At 47.1% G+C, this 17163-nt stretch overlaps 1 protein-coding gene across 4 annotated transcripts in view; it reads left to right on the top strand.

Moving 5' to 3' along the window:
- The window catches only part of CLIP2 (CAP-Gly domain containing linker protein 2), a 71123-nt gene extending 54325 nt beyond the window's left edge, over positions 1-16798 (top strand). For 2 of the 4 annotated variants that reach the window (XM_027882074.1, XM_027882073.1), the window contains 10 exons: positions 1127-1187; positions 5438-5542; positions 7076-8020; positions 10416-10473; positions 11894-11977; positions 12381-12537; positions 13021-13180; positions 14107-14292; positions 15443-15505; positions 16032-16798. In XM_027882074.1, coding sequence (XP_027737875.1) covers positions 1127-1187; positions 5438-5542; positions 7076-8020; positions 10416-10473; positions 11894-11977; positions 12381-12537; positions 13021-13180; positions 14107-14292; positions 15443-15505; positions 16032-16043 — 1831 coding nt within the window. In that variant the 3' untranslated portion in view covers positions 16044-16798. The remainder of the gene's footprint in view (positions 1-1126; positions 1188-5437; positions 5543-7075; positions 8021-10415; positions 10474-11893; positions 11978-12380; positions 12538-13020; positions 13181-14106; positions 14293-15442; positions 15506-16031) is intronic. The other 2 variants (XM_027882076.1, XM_027882075.1) reach the window with 1 other exon arrangement.
- The last annotated feature ends 365 nt before the right edge of the window (positions 16799-17163 follow it).

The following is a 17163-nucleotide window of genomic DNA, read 5'->3' as shown; positions in this document are numbered from 1 at the left end:
TATAGTTAAATGCTTCAGTGGGAATAGAAAGACATTTCTGTGTATTAAATAACTGAAAACAGTGTTGATTTCAATTGACTGATGCCCCTCCTGAGGATGAATTGTTCTTTTGTGCATAAGTCTCCCTGTTCTTCTGCTAGGCAGCTCGCTTTCCCAGCTCCAGGAGGCCCTTTAACCCAAGACAGCTGAGTTTTTCCCTAAATATCAACAGATGCCTCCTCTAATTAGGAGGTTTAGACAAGGAAGCTTGTTTATGAAGTCAGATATGTACACTCACAGCTATTTTTATCTGTAACGGAATCAGAGTCCTTACATCTGGCTACCAGCTCAACATCCTCATAATTGCCTATTTTCTTTTAAATCAGTAAAGAGAACAAAGAGGGCTGAGTTTAGCAGAAAATTGAATTATTCTGTATTGTTACTGCATTCTCTCTTCCAAAAGAGAGGAGTCCTCGGCATGTCTGTGTTTGTGCTTGTGGTTTTATGTGCATTTATCCATGACTGGGCTGTACAATGTGTGGGGAAGGCTTTCCTGCTAGGGTAACTCACAGTTTCCACTTTGTGGAAACATAAAGCATTGCCCACGCTCTGCCAAGGAGGTTCCAATTCCCTTGGAATACTTTGTATGGACCCCGTGCATTTGGCACAGGAATTGCCCAGTGCTCAGCTGCAGGATAACCAGGTTTAAAGAAAGCAAGTGAAACTTGCTTGTGGTTTGCGTGTTTTCAGGATCCCAGTGTCAGAGAGCAGTAGTTGAGTGTGTCTGGGAGGATGTACCTTGCAAGAAGGCCATGTTTGCTGTGTGGAAAGTTTGTCCTGCTCCTTGGATCTTGCTGCTCAGTTTCTGCTGAGCTGTTTGTATCCAAAGGTGATCTGTCTCAGATTTGGTTCTGCAGACCATGATGTGATTTTTAACATTGGTTTATTTTCTTTTTCCTAGAACACAAAAAATCTTACCGGTAGCTTTTGGGCAGCTTTTCCATTTGTTTGTAATGATCTCTCCATTGATGCTGTGTCCCACTAATCCATAAAACTTGACTGAGGGTCATAGTGTGTGTGGCTGCTTAGACAGAGGGTGCTGGTCTGGGTGTTCCTGATTGCTCTTTGTGTCTCTTCCTCTCCCCAGAAAAGTGGAGGACTTGCAGTTCCGTGTGGAGGAAGAATCCATTACAAAAGGGGATCTGGAGGTAATTCCTAATGATGTTACCAAATTATGGGGTCAGAACCTGAAATTGCATGTGGGGTCTCCCTTGAGTAACCTCTGCCACCTTTTGCTCCACTCTAAACAATACTTTACCTTTAAGGATGGCTTTGTACCTGCTGTGAACACCAGGGTGTAAACTGTGAGGGTTGTTCTTTGGTGTGTTGCCCAATGACTGCTCACACTGGGAGCTGTCTGGAATTAACCTGCCACCCTGAGTTGCCAGCTCATGTTAAAATCTTTATCTGAATGCGTTGCAACGTGTTTTTCCCATCCTAGAAACGAATTGACTGCTCAGTCTCTATCCCTGCAGAGTCCTGCTCTTAGCAGCTGGTGGGGCACTCATGATCTTCAGGTTGGATGATATTTAACTCCAGATGAAATGCTGTGTGTCTTGAGGAATCCTTGTGTGGAGTCCCCTTCCCACAGGCGTGGGGTTGGACACCAGGGCTGGCACCCTGTCACTGGGGAGGGCTGTTGCAGTGAGCGTTGTGCAAGCTGGAAGTGATGTTGGGAGCTTGCCCTTGAGTGGGAGACTTTTCCAGGAGTGGGGGAAAAGAAAAGAAGATCTCTCTGTGGAAGCAAAGCTCTGCTCTCCACGTGTAAATCCAAGAGGGTTTCCCTTCTCTTTAGCCAGAGTGCCAGGTTAGTAACAACCAGGAATGTCAAGGGCCCTGTGCCTGTTATTTGCTGTCAGTCATAGCAGTAGAAGCCCAGGGAAATGGGAAAATGGATATGTTGCTGTGGTTGTGACCCTCTTGGCACAAACCTCTCCTCTTCATCCAGAAGCTGAAGGAGCTGTTTGACAGGGTGTAAATCAGCACTGCACTGATAGCAGACCTTTGCTAAAGAACAGCAGGTGCAGTTTCTGCCTGGTCTATGGGTGCAAAATCAGGTTTCCATTGATCCTTGAGCTGACAGGCTCCCCCAGTGCTTTAGAGAAAGGTGGTTGATCCATCCATCATTCCCTTTGAGAGCAGTGATTTGTCCCTGTGTAAGCTCCCAAGTGTTTAAGCCTGGCTATAAAACTGGCAATAGGACCAGGGTTAACCACCAGGTATATTTGGATTTTTTCTTTTTTTTTTTTTTTTTAAACCACCAGCAAGATGATAAGCTGGTGTGACATATCCTCAGATTGGGACCTGCAGTCATAGATCTGATTTTCCTGGGTGGGAAAGAATTGTTTTTGCCGTGGGAATGTGGCCAAGCTTCCAGCCATTATGGTCCTGTCCTCACTTCCATGTTTGCATGAAAGAACAAATAGCTTAGGAAAGCTTGATTTCCTGTGATCCAGGGAACTGGGGTGTTCTCCATGAGTCCAACATCAGTGCCAGCACAGGCATTGGCAGAGGGCTTGGCTGGGGTCAGTTTTTACATCCTATCCTGTCTAATTTGAACACTCATACTAAATGAGTGACCCCCTGAAGAGAAATCTCACCTTCTGCTTTGTTGTGGAGGCAGTTAGGATTTCCAGAAGTAAATGATTAACTCTGAGGGGAAAAAAAAACCTCCACGCCTCTTATTGGAAATCAGGAGGGCAAGTGCTCCTTCACGCTGCAGTGTGATTCCTGGGAAATGCCCGTTCCTGATATCCTTTGTGTAAAATCATAGCAAAGTCAAGCAGTGGCAGCTCTTCCAAATATTCAGAGGGGAATGTTTATCTTGACTTAACAGACAGTAACAGAACAGATTCTCTCTCTGTGGTCCCAGGATCCAGGGTTTCTGCTGAAGGCTTGGATAAATCCCTGGATCCAGGGTTTCTGCTGAAGGCTTGGCTGAATCCCTGCTGTTTGTCCCAATAGTGTGTAGGTTTTGAACAAATTCAGGGCCCTTGGGTGTTGAGCATGGCAGGCAGCGTCCTTGGAAGCTCTTTGACCAAAGAAATCCATCTGTTGGAGGCCTGGAGATACAGATCAAGGTTTTGGACCTCTGATAGAGCAGCTGTGGATTTAGCCTTGAAATGCAGTTATGAATTCAAGCCCTTTTTGATCCAGGCTGGCCATGCTGATGCTGGAGTGCTTTGGAAGGTGAAACACAAATGCAGGAAAAGCTTTCAAGAGCTTTTGGAAGATGAAAAACAAATGCAGGAAAAGCTTTCAGGAAAGGCTTTTTGTGGTGGAAAACCACAGTTTATAGGAGATCAATTCTTCATCAAGGAACTCTGTCATGCTCATCTCCTGGGTCCTGCAGCAGGTCTTGGATGCCTCTGGGAAGTCAGTTTGTAATTTGTGAACAGTAATTTAAGGCTAATAGCTACAAATAGGTCTGAAACTCTATCTGAACTTCCTCAAAGTGCAGGAAAACTTTGGATTTGGGGCTCTGACTCACCCTGGCTAGTGCTGGCAAACCAACTTGCATAAAATAATACAGGATTTGATGCAAATCCAAAAGTTAAAGACTTTTAGATTTGTTAGCTCAACGAAACAGTTGATCTGACTTTCTTCCCTGTTGATTTTTTTTCCTCCTCTATTTTAATAAGTTTTTCTAGACATGGAAAACAGTAGGATTAATAGATACTTAGCAAGAATATCAAGTATGGCTGAGGTAGCTTGGCTGGGAACTTGAGTGTCAGCCTCAGGATTCTGGAGTCTCTTTGGGAGGTCCAGAGATGAGTTTTGTACTAGATCAGCTTTTTCAGGTAGCCAAAGTCTGAGCTGCCACCAGTTAATTCATTGGAGTCCATGGAATATTTATTCCTGTCAGTAAAATCAAGCCTGGGGCCTCTATCTTGAAATGTGGGTCTTTTGAGCTTTGCAGAGAGCAGAATTAATTTTGTTTAATTAAATGTCTTTCTTTTTTCTTATTAGGATGCATTCAGCCAGTTTTTGCACTTAAATGATTATTATTTGGGGGGATTGATATTTGGGTTCTTGAATGCACACATTTTTTCCCCTCCTTCAGGGGTCAAATAGAGCACATGAAATAAAGAGTAGTCTGATTATAGCTGGCAGTTGAGATCTTCACCATCTATGAATACATGTGCAATGATATTTTGCAAACTTAATTTGCCAGCAGTTGTACACAACTAAGAACTGCTTTATAGTAGGGAAGGGCAGAAAATCCTTAATACTTTTTCCAACAAAAAGAAACAATTATATGGAAAATGAAGGGCAGAAAATGGGGGTAAAAAGTGGTTCTGAGCAGGTTTGCTTGCTTTTCGGTAGATTGATTTTTTTTTTTTTTAATTTGGTAGATTAATTTAAAGGAAAATATTGGTTTTGTAAGCTAAAAAAAAAAATGTGAAGGCCAGAGTCTGCATGCATTTCCCCATGTCTTCTCTCCTCTTTTATTTGTGGGGAAATTTTACATGATATTTTCCAGTGGTGGTTGTGGAGTGCTGGGGTTTGTCACCAAGTGCAGCTTTCATCGTACTTCTGTTTTAAAAGTGAAGGGCACTGAAGCAAAGCCCAAAGTCAATGCCCCTGCATTTGGGCAGGTTACATGTGCTTAACCATTTGTCAAAAAACCCCAAATCAAAACAAACAAAAAACCAAAAAACACCCAAAGAAAACAAAACAGCAAGAAAAACAACCAAACAAACCCAAATAGTCATTTTCTTATGCCAGGACAAGTGGAGTCTTGGTGTGCAAGAATCACTTTTTGAGATTCCTGGCTGCCCTATGCAAACCCAAAGCACTGATTTGTAGGACAGTTTGGTATCTCAATCTCTCTGATTTGCTTCAGTGCAGTGTATTTGGAGTTCTACAACACTCCATCAACAGTATGACCTTCTTTTTCTCCCACTTAGCACAGGGGTCGTAGAGTCTCCAGAGCAAAAAGAGGATGGGAACTTCCAACTCTTTTCCCATCTGCCTTGTGATTCTTCTTGAGGAGAGATGTGGAGAGTCATTGCAAGGTCTTTGCATTCTCTGTGTGGTGCAAGGGCCTTGTACTGGTGGGAGCTTTGCTTTTTAGGAGGTGTCTCCAGCTGCTGCAGGAAAACACGGAAGCAGGGTTCTAATGCAGAAGGATGTTTTCCCATCCCAAATCCAGTTTTCCTGTGAATACCCACTACGAGTACCACGTAAAATCCCTTAGGGACCCTTTTCTGTTTGGTTGGATTTTTCCTCCTTGTTTGGATCTTTATTCTCCTCCTGTTGTGAACTGCCTTTCCTTGTCTTGTACGCTGGAGATGATGTTGCAGCCTTCTCTTTCCCTCTCTTTCTCTCTCTCTGTCTCTCTCTCCCTTCCCCCTCCTCCCACCTCCGCTGTTCTCTTCTCCCTCTGTGTGACCAGACTCAGACGCAGTTGGAGCATGCCCGAATACGGGAGCTCGAGCAGAGCCTGCTGTTTGAGAAGGCACAGGCTGAAAAACTCCTCAGAGAATTAGAGGACACCAGGGTAATGGACCCCCACTTGCCCTGCCTGCAGAACAGCGCTTGCCCCTGCGTTGATGCTCATGATGCCTTGCTTTTGGGTTTCTTTCTTTTGGTTTTTATGGGGTTGATTGGTTTTTGGCTTGAACTTGAAGCTTCCCTGATTTTTTTTTTTTTTTGTTTGTTTTGTTTGGTTGGTTTTTATTTGCTCTCTCTCCTGGGAATAGTAGTATGATATGATTTCTAGCTTTGCTTCTCATGTGGGGACTTGTTTCTCAGACTGAGTTTGCTGCTCTGCCCCATGCCACCATCTGAGCTCTCCACAATTCATTTTTCAATTAACATATCCCAATAATATCTGCACCCCGCACAATTCATTCTGCATCGAGGCTGCAGTGGGAAATGACATTGCAATCAGCATTCCCTTTGCTCCCCCTGCCACTTGTGGGAGCTGCCCTCTGCAACAGGAGATACTGGTTAGGGCAGGTGGGCCTGCTCTGATCCTTGGACAGGCTGCCCAGAAGAATCCTAAAAGCAGACAGATCTGGAAAGGGCTTTTTCACGCCGGTGTGGTGTGGGAAGCAGCAAACTTGCTGCCGTGAGCTTGTGTCTCACTGATGGGTTTGAGAGCTGTAGAAAACACAAACTGAGGAACTCCAAAAGGTCTGGATGGTTTGAACCCCACTGTGCCCACCTAAAATAACCACCAGCAGCCTCCTGGGCCGATGGTTGGTGGGGAAACAGCAATTGAAATGGAGTGGAATTCATCGCTTGGGCTTTGGCTCGGTTTCCTTGTTTCTTCTGCTTTTTTCTAATATTTCATCTAGTCAAATCTCTTCTCCATCCACAGCTGCAGCTCCCTGAACTCCCTGTGACTCACAGGTCGTTCAGCCCTGCCAGGTTACCATCAGATCCTAAGATACTGATCCATAGCCCTTCTGCTCAGTGTTCACCGTGGCCAGATTTATTGTCTTGCATCCTCTAGCCTCCTACGTTATTTTGACTTTGCTAATAAACTCTAACAAGTACTCATGTGTAAAAATCCCTTTTCCTTTTTACACCAGGGTAAACAAATTCTGTTACAGCAGAGAGGTCTGTAGGCTGAGGATTGCTGAGCAATAAAGGAAACATGATATGCTTAATGCTGGTTTCGATGCTTGTGACATTCCTGCATGTGCAGTCACATCTCCTCTGTGCATCATCTGGCAGGATGCCTGGTCTGAAAACATAATGCCCTTCCAGGACATTATTTTTCATAAACCGCTGTTGCTCTCTAGCGAATTTCGAGGGTTATTTCCAAGATGCTTTTCTGTGGAAAACGAGAGGTTCGTATTAGAGGAAAACAAATTGGCACAGACATAACTGCGGGTTATTGGCACTGGTTACCCTGGTGCAAAACTGTGCTCAAGCTGGAGGGTGCCGGGTGTTCTTTTGCTGTTTGATTTGAATTTTGACCGATGTACTTTGGATTTACCTCCACTGGAGCACGTTTACTAAACTGGGAAGGATGCGGCGGTGAGGGGCAGGCGCTGACTTTGTGTTCTCTGTTGTGTTGCAGTTAACAACGGTGGCAGAGAAGTCCAGGATCCTGCAACTGGAGGAGGAGCTGAGCCTCAGGCGCAGCGAGGTGGACGAGCTCCGTCAGTGCCTCAGGAGCTCTCACCAAGCAGAGACCCCTGAGCATAACCTGGGCTTGCAGTCGGAGGCTCTTCGGCTGCGGGATCAGCTGCTCTCTGCCAACAAGGAGCATCAGAAGGAGAGCAACCAGCTGAAGGAGAAGTATGAGAAGACGTTAAAGAAGTACCAGCAGGAGATGGAGAAGCTGAAGTCCGTCAATGAGAAGTACTCGCAGGAAATCGTTGACCTAAAGCATAAAGTTCAACAGGCCACGAACGAGAACATGGGGCTCATGGACAACTGGAAGTCCAAGTTGGACACATTGGCTTCTGACCACCAGAAGTCTCTGGAGGACCTGAAAGCCACACTGAACTCAGGCCCTGACAGCCAGCACAAGGAGATCGTGGAGCTGAAGGCGGTGGTAGAGAGCATAAAGATGGAGCACCAGCTTGAGTTGGAGAACCTGAAAGCAAAGCACGACATTGAGACGGCTGTGCACGTAAAGGAGAAAGAGAGCCTCAAACTGAAGTTGCAGGAGGCTTTGGATGAAGTGGAAAAAAGCAACAGCAACTGGAAAATGCAACTGGAAACCAAAAGCAGTCAGCACCTTCTTGAGCTCCAGGATGTGAAGGACAAGTGTCGAGATGCTGAGCTGAGGGTGCACGAACTGGAGAAACTCCATGGTGAATACACAGACCAGACAGAAGCAATAGCTTTCTTGAAAGAGCAGATTTCTTTGGCCGAAAAGAAGATGTTGGACTATGAAACGTTACAGAAAACAGAAGCCCAGAGCAAACAGGAGATCCAAAGATTGCAGGAAAAAGTGCTTGTCTTAGAGAACAAGCTGCAGTCCATGGAGGCCCTGCATCCTTCTCAGCACGCAAATGTATGATTTTGGGGTAGTTTTGCTTGTTAATCATCGCTGTTGGTAACCTCTCCTAGGAGTAGCCCTCAGCTGCTGCCTTGTGCAGTTTTCTGAGGCTCAAATATCTGGATGTTTTTTTCCTTCCACTGACAGCGCTCTTCCTGCAGTGGATCTCCATGCTGAAGGTGCCTTCCCACTCTTGAAATCCAGTGCAGTGGGACAATTAGGAAAAATACGAGTCAGGAGAAGCAAGTGGGGCCACACCTGGGCTTGGAGGCTGCTTTGGCAGCAGAGCAGGGGGTGGTTGTGGTTGGTCAGGGTGGGCTCTCCTCCTGAGCAGGCAGCGTTCTGAGCTGGAAAAGCATCATCCCTGCAGTACAGCTGTGTTCCTCCAAGCAGCTGCAGCAGCCTTGGTGTCCTTTGGGGTGGGTGGAGGGAGAGGGTGGATGAACAGTCACTGCCCATGCTGAGATAGGCCAGCATTGCTTTCTCAGCACCTGGAGCAGGATTTAAGAGGCAATGGGGAGGCTTCACAGCATATTTGGGAGATAAGGAAATGTTGATTTGAGGATTAGAGTGGAATGGCTGCAGGCAGGGGTCAGGATGGCACCAGGCTGGGGAAACAAAATGCCTGATTGAGCCTCCCAGGGAAGGCTGGAATAAGCAGTAATAATTTGAAGAGGTTGGTTTTCTGTGGCCTTTGTCTCTTGGTCATCTTTTTTTTTTAATAGTCTCACATGATGCCATCATCCTGCCTTTGTGCATGGCACAGGGACATGTGGCTGGTTCTGCCCTGGAGTGAGGGGGGAGACTGCTACTCCTGGCTGGAGGCTGGGCCCCTATTTGTGTTTGGATCCTGCATGAAAAACGAGCAAAAAGCCACAATTTACCACTTGGCCCTGAGGGGATGCAGAAAATGAAAATAAGCTGTAAACTGTGCACGTTTTAAGAACACTGTGTTGAAATTTCACTGGTGATGTAGTTGCTGTTCCAGACAGAGTTGCCAGTGAAGTGAATTCAATGCCTGTGTTTAATTTCCCAACGTGAACGGCCCCACTGAAACCAGCTGCGCCTTCAGGTAGCAAAGCCAAGCTCATGAGTTTCTGTTGGCCAAGCCAGAGCTTGCAAAAGGGCACACTGAGGACAGGAGAGGCAAAAGCCAAAGAAAAATCTACAGCATTGATGGTACTTCAGGGGTTGCTCCAGCATGTTTCATCTAGTAAAGACAGTTGGGAACAATAAGTACAGTCAGGGCCCTGGGAAAAGTGGGCTGTTATTACAACATGTCACATGTTATAGCTGATATTCAAACAGGAATGAATGGAAAACAAGAAACTGGAGGCTCCTTCCAGAGCCCTTTAGATAAGTGAGAGGGCTCTGGGGGATATTGATACTGGACTAGAACCAGGGAGTCTTGAATTAATTATTTCAACTGCGTGTCGATTAAAATCAGGAGAATACGGGAAGAAATGCATGGCTGAAAGCCTTTGAGGATCACAGGTCAAGTTCTATTTTAAAATGTCTTAGTTAATTTAAAGTGACTGCAGTATTAACTGTCCAAGTATTTTAAGCAAACATGTCTTGTGACAGTCGTTCCTAGACCTTCAAGTGAGAATCACAACTGTGCTTCCCAAGGGCAGTTAAGTAGTTTTTCCATACCAAAAGTACATCAGGAAATGTGTTTCCCCTTTGGGGGGGCTCCTCCTTCTGTTTGTGTCTTACAGCCCACTCAGACTTTTGGGGACTGACCTCAGGGCTCTCAGTGGTGGCCACAGTGGCCTCGTGTCCTGGACAGCTTGTCCATGAGCTCTGGGGTCTCTGGTTTTCCTTGCAGTATAGAAAAGGGGGAAAGGCAGAATCCTCTATATGGACCAGTGTTTGCTTGTTACTATTACTATTAATGCATTAATTCTCTAATAATTATTATTTTATCAGTGTGTTTATAACTTTGGGCGCAGTTAAGTCCTTCTGAAGCTGAGGAACTCGTTGACTGGTGGGTCTCAAGCTGAGTGCTGGAGAGCATTTGCACCTGAATATTCACTGTGATGGACCAGAGGAGCCTGGTCCGAGGGAGAGCAGCTCTTCTACCACTGTGCAAACTCTGAGTGTGCAGAGCTGGACCCAGAGCTTGTGGGGAAAGCCTGAGCTCTCCTCCCTCCTGGGTGAATCCCTGTTGTGCTCAGCTGCCTGTTGTTGTGTGTGGGTGCTCTCAGATGGTCCTGGTTAACCTAAGTGGTACCCAACAGGACAAGTGGCTCCTCTAAACCCTTTATTTCCCTCTTGGGAAAGATGTGAAACATCCTTCCTTGGTTACTGGATTACCCTCTGCTCTGGATGGGGCTTTGTGGTTCTTAAGTTTGCTTTAAATCTTTGGGTGAAGTGTTGGTTTACATCTCCTGTTTTACATTTATTTCAGATGATTGAAACTAATGATATTTCAGAAGAAAAGATAAAGATGAAGCAGACTATGGAAGGTATGAAATTATAGGTTTAACTGTTGTAGTAACTTAGGTGCTTTTTCTTCCTCTGACTTTCTGCTCTTCCAGGCACAGCTGCATTGAAGGGGCTTAGGAAGTTGTTTCGTCTCTCAGAATTTGCTGGATGGCATTTGCTGCCTGGCTTTGTTTTTTCCTTCTCATCTGGCTGAGGATATGCAGGGAGGGAAGTTTTCATTTTTATTACACACTCACTTATGCAGATGGTGCAGGTTGGAGACAGATCTGGGCAAATAAGTGCATTTCCATCCCATCACTGATTCTTACAGCAGGTAAAATTCAGACCTGAAATGTTGTTTGTTCATAGGAGTGGAGTGACAATGGTAGATATTAATGTGACTGGCTTAAAATAACAAGGGCTACTTTTTATTAAGCTTATGATAAATCAAATTACTTTTAACAAAACTTGAAATTTTATGCACTCAGAAAATTTGTATAAAGGAAATTGAAGCTGAACTGCACTTTGGTCCCCTCACAGAGGGTGAGCTGTAACCCTAAATCTGAGCAGCAGCAGGGTTGGATGGCCCAGACAGCCTCTGTCAGGATGCAGCAATTTAAACTGAGGTTACTGGGGACTTAGACTTCACTTAATAGAACCTTTGTTCAGTTTGAGTGTTCCTCCAGCTGATGGTGGATTCAAACAGAGATGTTTCGTCCTATTTCCATCTGCCCTCAGTGCAAGCCAGGCTTTGTCCATGAACCTCATCTGTCTTTGCAGGTAGTTGAATGTAGAGGACACTCGTGCTATTCCCCATCCCTGCAAGTGTCCAAGGCCAGGCTGGATGGGGCTGGGAGCAACCTGGCATAGTGGAAGGTGTCCCTGCCTGTGGCAGGGAGTTGGAACAAGATGATCATTAAGTTCCCTTCCAACCCAAACTGTTCTGTGTTTCTACACCAAACTGTTTGCTCATTGACAGGTAATTCCTGCCTAGTGATGGCAGGGCTTAACTGGTCCAGCAGCCACTGCTCTAAATGCCACAAAAGCATCAGACTTCAGATCTACAGCTCTGAGTGTGGAAATGCATTAGTTCCAGAAAACGTGTCTTTTGAAACTATCTCTGCCTTCCAGTGTAGGAGGTGAAACAAATAAATGTTCTGAAAGTTCCTTTTGGTGGTTTTTATTAATGTTTTATTCCCCCTTTTTTTCCCCTCCTTGGTGGTTGTTTTCTTAAACCTGTTTGATATGACCTCCCAGCTGTGCATCCCACCCCCAAATGCCTGGATGGTGATGAGATGCAGTGAGAAACATGTGTTACCTGTCTCCTGCTGCTTCTCTGCTGATGGAGGGTACCGTCACCGTGCCCTGTGCACCCCAACCCGAGCCACACAGTCAGTACCCCTCTGATTTGCACAAGGCATTTTCCAGCCTTCTGATCTCTGTCTTTTCATTTCCCCACAGACCTCCAAGACAAGCTGAGTAAAAGAGACAAAGAGGTGTCATCCCTGGTGTCCCAGACTGAAACTCTAAGGGCCCAAGTAAGTGGTAAGTTTCCCTAATCCAGTGTTGGTGGGAATGAGGCGTTTCCCTCCTCATCCTCTGTTACTGGTGTTGAACAAGGGCCCAGGTGCTGAAATGGTCTGGTGGGAAACATGATGCTGCTGATCTTTTAATGGATATGGTTGGTGAAAATTAATGCAGGAGTTGAACACAAACACTGCAGGAAATATTTTGTATCCTGTGAGGGAGGGTTTGGGTTCACTGAATGTCTAAAGCTAAAGAGACAGAAGTCAATGGAGCTGAGTGTTGGTTCCAGGATCTCCCCTTAAATAGGGTCAGATCCAGAACTAACCACATCTGTGCTCTTAGGAGTGGGAATTGGGAAAAGCCAAAAAGAGGGAATGTAAGTAAAGTGACCTTTCTTCCCTAAATCCTCTGCTTCTCACAGCTTTGGAAAATAAATGCAAAACAGCAGAAAAGAAGTCAGATTCAGTGTTCAAAGAAAAGAAGAGGCTGGAAGGGGAACTGGAAGCCTTGACCAAGAAGACACACGATGCTTCAGGGCAACTGGTCCTGATTAGCCAGGAGCTGCTCAAGAAGGAAAGGTCAGTGTGCAGGTCTGGAGACACAGGGGCTCTGTGTATATTCAGGTTCATTCTGGGTGCTTAATTGACCACCTGAAGAAATGCAGACATTGTTGAAGTCCAACCCCCAACTTTCCTGTTCTTTAGAGATGCCGATGTGGGAATTTGGTTAGAATTAGGGGCTGTGAATTCTCAAAGGTGACAGGCTCCACCCTGTCACTGCTTCCAGGAGCTGCAGGACAGCTCAGTGCCCATGTAGATGTTGAATGAAGTCACCTACAAGCCAGCCAAGCTCTGAAATAGTGCCCTGTGCAGGTCCCCGTTTCCTTGAAGCTGACACAGTGGGACAAGAGGGGACCTGAGCCCCTGAAGTGGTGGGAGTTGGGGAGATTTGCTCGCTGGCCTTTCTTTGCATCTGCAGCAAAGATGGGAGGGAGCACAGCAGGACTGCAGTGGTGTTTGGGCTCTAGAAATGTTTTCACCTCTTAATGCTGCTTCTTCCAGGAGCCTGAACGAGCTGAGAGCCTTGTTACTGGAGGCAAACCGGCACTCACCAGGGCCAGAGCGAGACCTCAGCCGGGAAGTGCACAAAGCTGAGTGGAGGCTGAAGGAGCAGAAGCTCAAAGATGACATCAAGGGGCTGCGAGAGAAACTGGTTGTGCTGGTGAGGGCACCACACCCCCCCCTGGGCTTGGCCTGGGGCTGGAGGACACTGTGCTGCTGGGGAGGAGGGTGGTCTGAGCCTTTCAGACCTTGCTCCAAGCCTTAGTGCCTTGTTTTGTGCTTCCCATCTGATGGGGCACATCCTTGACAGTGCCTGTGGGCAGTGGTCTGGCTTAGCAGCATCTCATTAAGCAGCAAAAATGTCTGTATGTTATAAAATCACAGAATATCCTGAGCTGGAAGGGACCCACAAGAATCATAGAGTCCAACTCCTGGCCCTGCACAGACACCCCAACAATGTCACCATCTCCCTGAGCACGTTGTCCAAATGTCCCTTGAGCTCTGGCAGCCTTGGTGCTCTGCCCACTGCCCTGGGGAGCCCGTTGAGTGTCCAACCATCTTCTGGGGGAAGAACCTTTTCCTCATATTAGCTCTCCTTGTGGGTCCCTTGCACCTCAAGATATTCTGTGATTCTAAACCCCCTGAAACAGCCGTTCCCTTGGGTCCTGTCACTTGTCAGCAGCGATCAGTTCCTACCCCTCAGTTTTCCCTTGTGAGGAAATCGTAGACAGCCACGTCCTTCTCCAGTGTTTTTCTGTTCCCAGAGGTTTTAGATCTGTGGCCAAATAGGGCTAAGATTTGTGGGAGAAACTGAAGGTCGTTCAGCTACCCCACGTGTTTTACACGTTCTCTGATCTAAGAACAAGTAACATCCTCTAATTGCCGTGTACTTCAGTGTCCTCCAGTGGCTGGAATGTGAATAACCAATTTGAATGGAGCTGGTTGCACTTGGTACGAGCCGTGCTCTGCCCCCACCTGCTGCTGCTATCTCAGGGTGGTTCTGGGAGTTATGCGGGTTTGTACTTTGAGTTTCTGTGGTCGCTGGCTTTGATCTAACGTGCTCCTCTTTCCCCCTCGCCGTCCCAGGACAAGGAGAAGTCGGTGACGGATCAGCGGCGCTACTCCCTGATCGACCCCTCGTCGGAGTCAGAGGTGATCCGGCTGCAGCACCGCCTCGTCAGCACGGAGGACGTGCTGCGCAACGCGCTGGAGCAGGGCCACCAGATGGAGAAGCTCATGGAAGCAATGAGGCTCTCCTCTGAGAAAACACAGGTAAAGGCATCAGCAGCCACCTCCCGGGTCGCTCAGCCCTCAGCAATCCCCTGGCACGTTGCCCTGTGCTCCGGGGGGATGCCTCGGCTGGGTCGCCTCCTCTCTGCTGGAGAGGTGTAGCTTAAAGCTGTAAAATCCCTGCTAGTTGGTAATCACAGATCCCTTTGTGCTCTGGAGAATGGCTGATCAACTTGGTGTTCTGGGGAAGTTGCAGTGACTTGGAATGGGCCTTATGAGGTCAGCTAACATGTCCCTGGTATTATTTTGATAGTTTCATGCTTAAGAAAACTTAAAGATATGATAGGATAGTATTATGTCTTCAACTACAATGCATGGTGCAAAGAAGCAGAGGATTACTGTGGGAAGCCAGGCTTCAAATTTCTGTTGATGTCATGTTTTGAAAGTGCTTCTTTTACAGGGAAGTCTGGATCAAAGCTGCCAAATTAAACCTCTGTCCTGTAGGGTTGACTCTGCACCTTTGTGGTTCCAGTGAGGATGGAAGCTGGGACTCCTCTAATGATGGGTTTTAAACCCTGCAGTCTTGCCTCCCCATGATGTCTGGTTTTCCTGCCATCAGCAGTTCCCCAACAACTGTGACTCTGATTTCCAAGGCCCAAACACCTGGCATCTGGAATGCTGGCACTCCAGGCTGCAGCTTTCTTTTCTTGTTTGTGCTGGCTATGCTGTCATTTTGAAGCTGAAGGGCTCCATATTATCCCTGCTAAAGAAACTTTATAAATGCTTAAAAGTTCTTGTGCTTTCTAAAGATAGAACAGCCTGTCCTGGCTGCCAGACTTGTCCCTGGAGATGGGAAGTGGCAAATGTCCTTTTCAGTGCTGGATGTTCAGTGTGCCTTCATGTTTTGCAGCTAAACACTGTTGTTTGGCTGAGGCTTTGCTTTTTGGGATTTAAGAGGTGGGAGTGAAGAGTGAGTCTGTGTCTGTAAGGATGGTGGGGATTGGGCCAGGGTGTAGAGGGCAGGAAGCTTCTTGCCAGAAGTGGGCTGGGATTTTTTTGTATCCTCCTTTCCTTGTGTGGAGTGGGCAGGTAAGGAAGGCCATGTCAGCTTTGCCAGATTTCAGTGCTTGTAGAGCAAAACCACCAGGATCTGTGTCCCTCTCCAGTAAGAACTGTCTGTTCTCCATTGCAGACTGTTGGAAATTCTGGGTCTTCTAACGGGATTCACCAGCAGGATAAATCCCACAAGCAAGAGGTAAGTTATGAGCAGGATGCTGTTCCAAACATGACTGCTTTGTGTGATTTCTTGCCCGCTGTGCTGGGGACAGCACTTGGACAGGGCAGTTCTGCCAACCAAAGCTCGACTGTGTCATTCCCACATGGAAAGGAAGAGGCTTTGCACATCTCCAGTTCCCAAGTGTGGTGGGAACCTCACAGTGGGTGCTTGCCCTGGCAGAGGCAGTGGGAAATCAGAGAAGCGCTGCAGGGTCCTGGGTAAGTGCTCTGTGACTCTTCTCCTGGCAGCCCCAGCTAGAACCTGCTCAGACTCAGATCTCTGCCATCCCCTTTACATTTGTGGGACATGCTGTCCTGCTCTCTGTTTTCATTATTCAGGACAAGATCTGTAGCTTCAGATTTCATCTCCCTGCAGGTGGGATGGGCAGTCTGAAGGAAAGGCAGTGGGTCAGGACATGGCATTCCACTCCATGCCTCAGTGTCTGCTTCCAGAAAAGACCTCTGTGCTTGTCTCATTTTGCCTGACAAGGTCTGTTTTCTTCCAGGAGAAGCTCTGATAGAGAAGAGCTGAAGAGGATCATTTCACGCCAGTATCAGCTCCTCTGCACAGTCAGGAAAAACAACACCACATCTGGCTTTTAGCACCTCCAAAAGACCACACACAGTATTTTCACTTCAAAGAAGGACAATGTTTATAATGTACTAACTGATGTAATCAGGACAATCCTGGAGTCCAGTTTTCCAAGGCAACCATTGTTCCAGGAGGGAGCAGAAGGATCTCTCTGGGTTTGGTTTCTTCCTTGTACTGGTTTTGACTGTGGAATTTGTGTTGTTTGAGCTGCCCTTGTCCCACCCGGTGACGTGGTCTGGGTGGCAGCTGCCCCGACCGGTGGCTGAAGTGTCAATGAGTCCCAGTAACCCCACAGGAGCTGCGAAGGGATTTGCTTGTAGTGTCCAACTCCAGAGTGTATGCCCAGAGGCTGCACGGCTTCCCACGGGGTCTGTCCCTTCCCTCCCACCCACCCTAATGTTCTGAGGACCTGCACAAGTGAGAGAAACCTGCTGGGATGAGGAAAACAGGGTGTGGGGACGTGTTCCCCTCCTCTCCTTGCAGAAGACATCACTGTTTTAGAGCACGGAGGCTGCACTTACTTCTTGTATCATAGCATGTTGTGGGAAATAATCCAGTTTCAGAGGAATATTTATTTTGTTTCTCCCCCCCCCCTTGCTGTTTTTGGGGAAGGAGCTGGTGGCTCTGAGTTTGGGGACAGGCACACTTTGCTCAGGTGTGGGTGACCTTTCTTCTTGCAGTGAGATCCCGTGCCACAACCTGTCCAACCTGGCCCCCCTCACTCCTTGGGGTTTTATTGGATCTGTTTTGAACTCAGGATCCACAGATGCTGGATCTCAGCATCACTGCTCTGGGAACTCCATGCTGGGGGCAGTCAGTGTGGGGCAGATGCCTTGAGGTGAAGGTTCCCCCCTTGCCTGTTTAATGTATCAGCTAATTGGGGTTTCCTGGCACTTTCCAGAGCTGTCCTTTGCTCTTCAGTGTGATTAGCTGGGATGGATGAGGTGAAGGTGCTGCTGTCAGCACTCACACTGACTCTCATATGGCCTGAGTTGTGAGTATTTGGAGCAGAGGAAATCCAAGACTGGAGCCTGCACAGCTCTCGT

Source organism: Empidonax traillii, unplaced genomic scaffold, assembly GCF_003031625.1.
Source record: "Empidonax traillii isolate 1590-97213 ecotype Southwest subspecies unplaced genomic scaffold, ASM303162v1 scaffold101:size1699134, whole genome shotgun sequence".
NCBI lineage: Eukaryota > Metazoa > Chordata > Aves > Passeriformes > Tyrannidae > Empidonax > Empidonax traillii.
The sequence above is the reverse complement of the archived record's forward strand: the minus strand, read 5'-3'. Positions and strand labels throughout refer to the sequence as shown.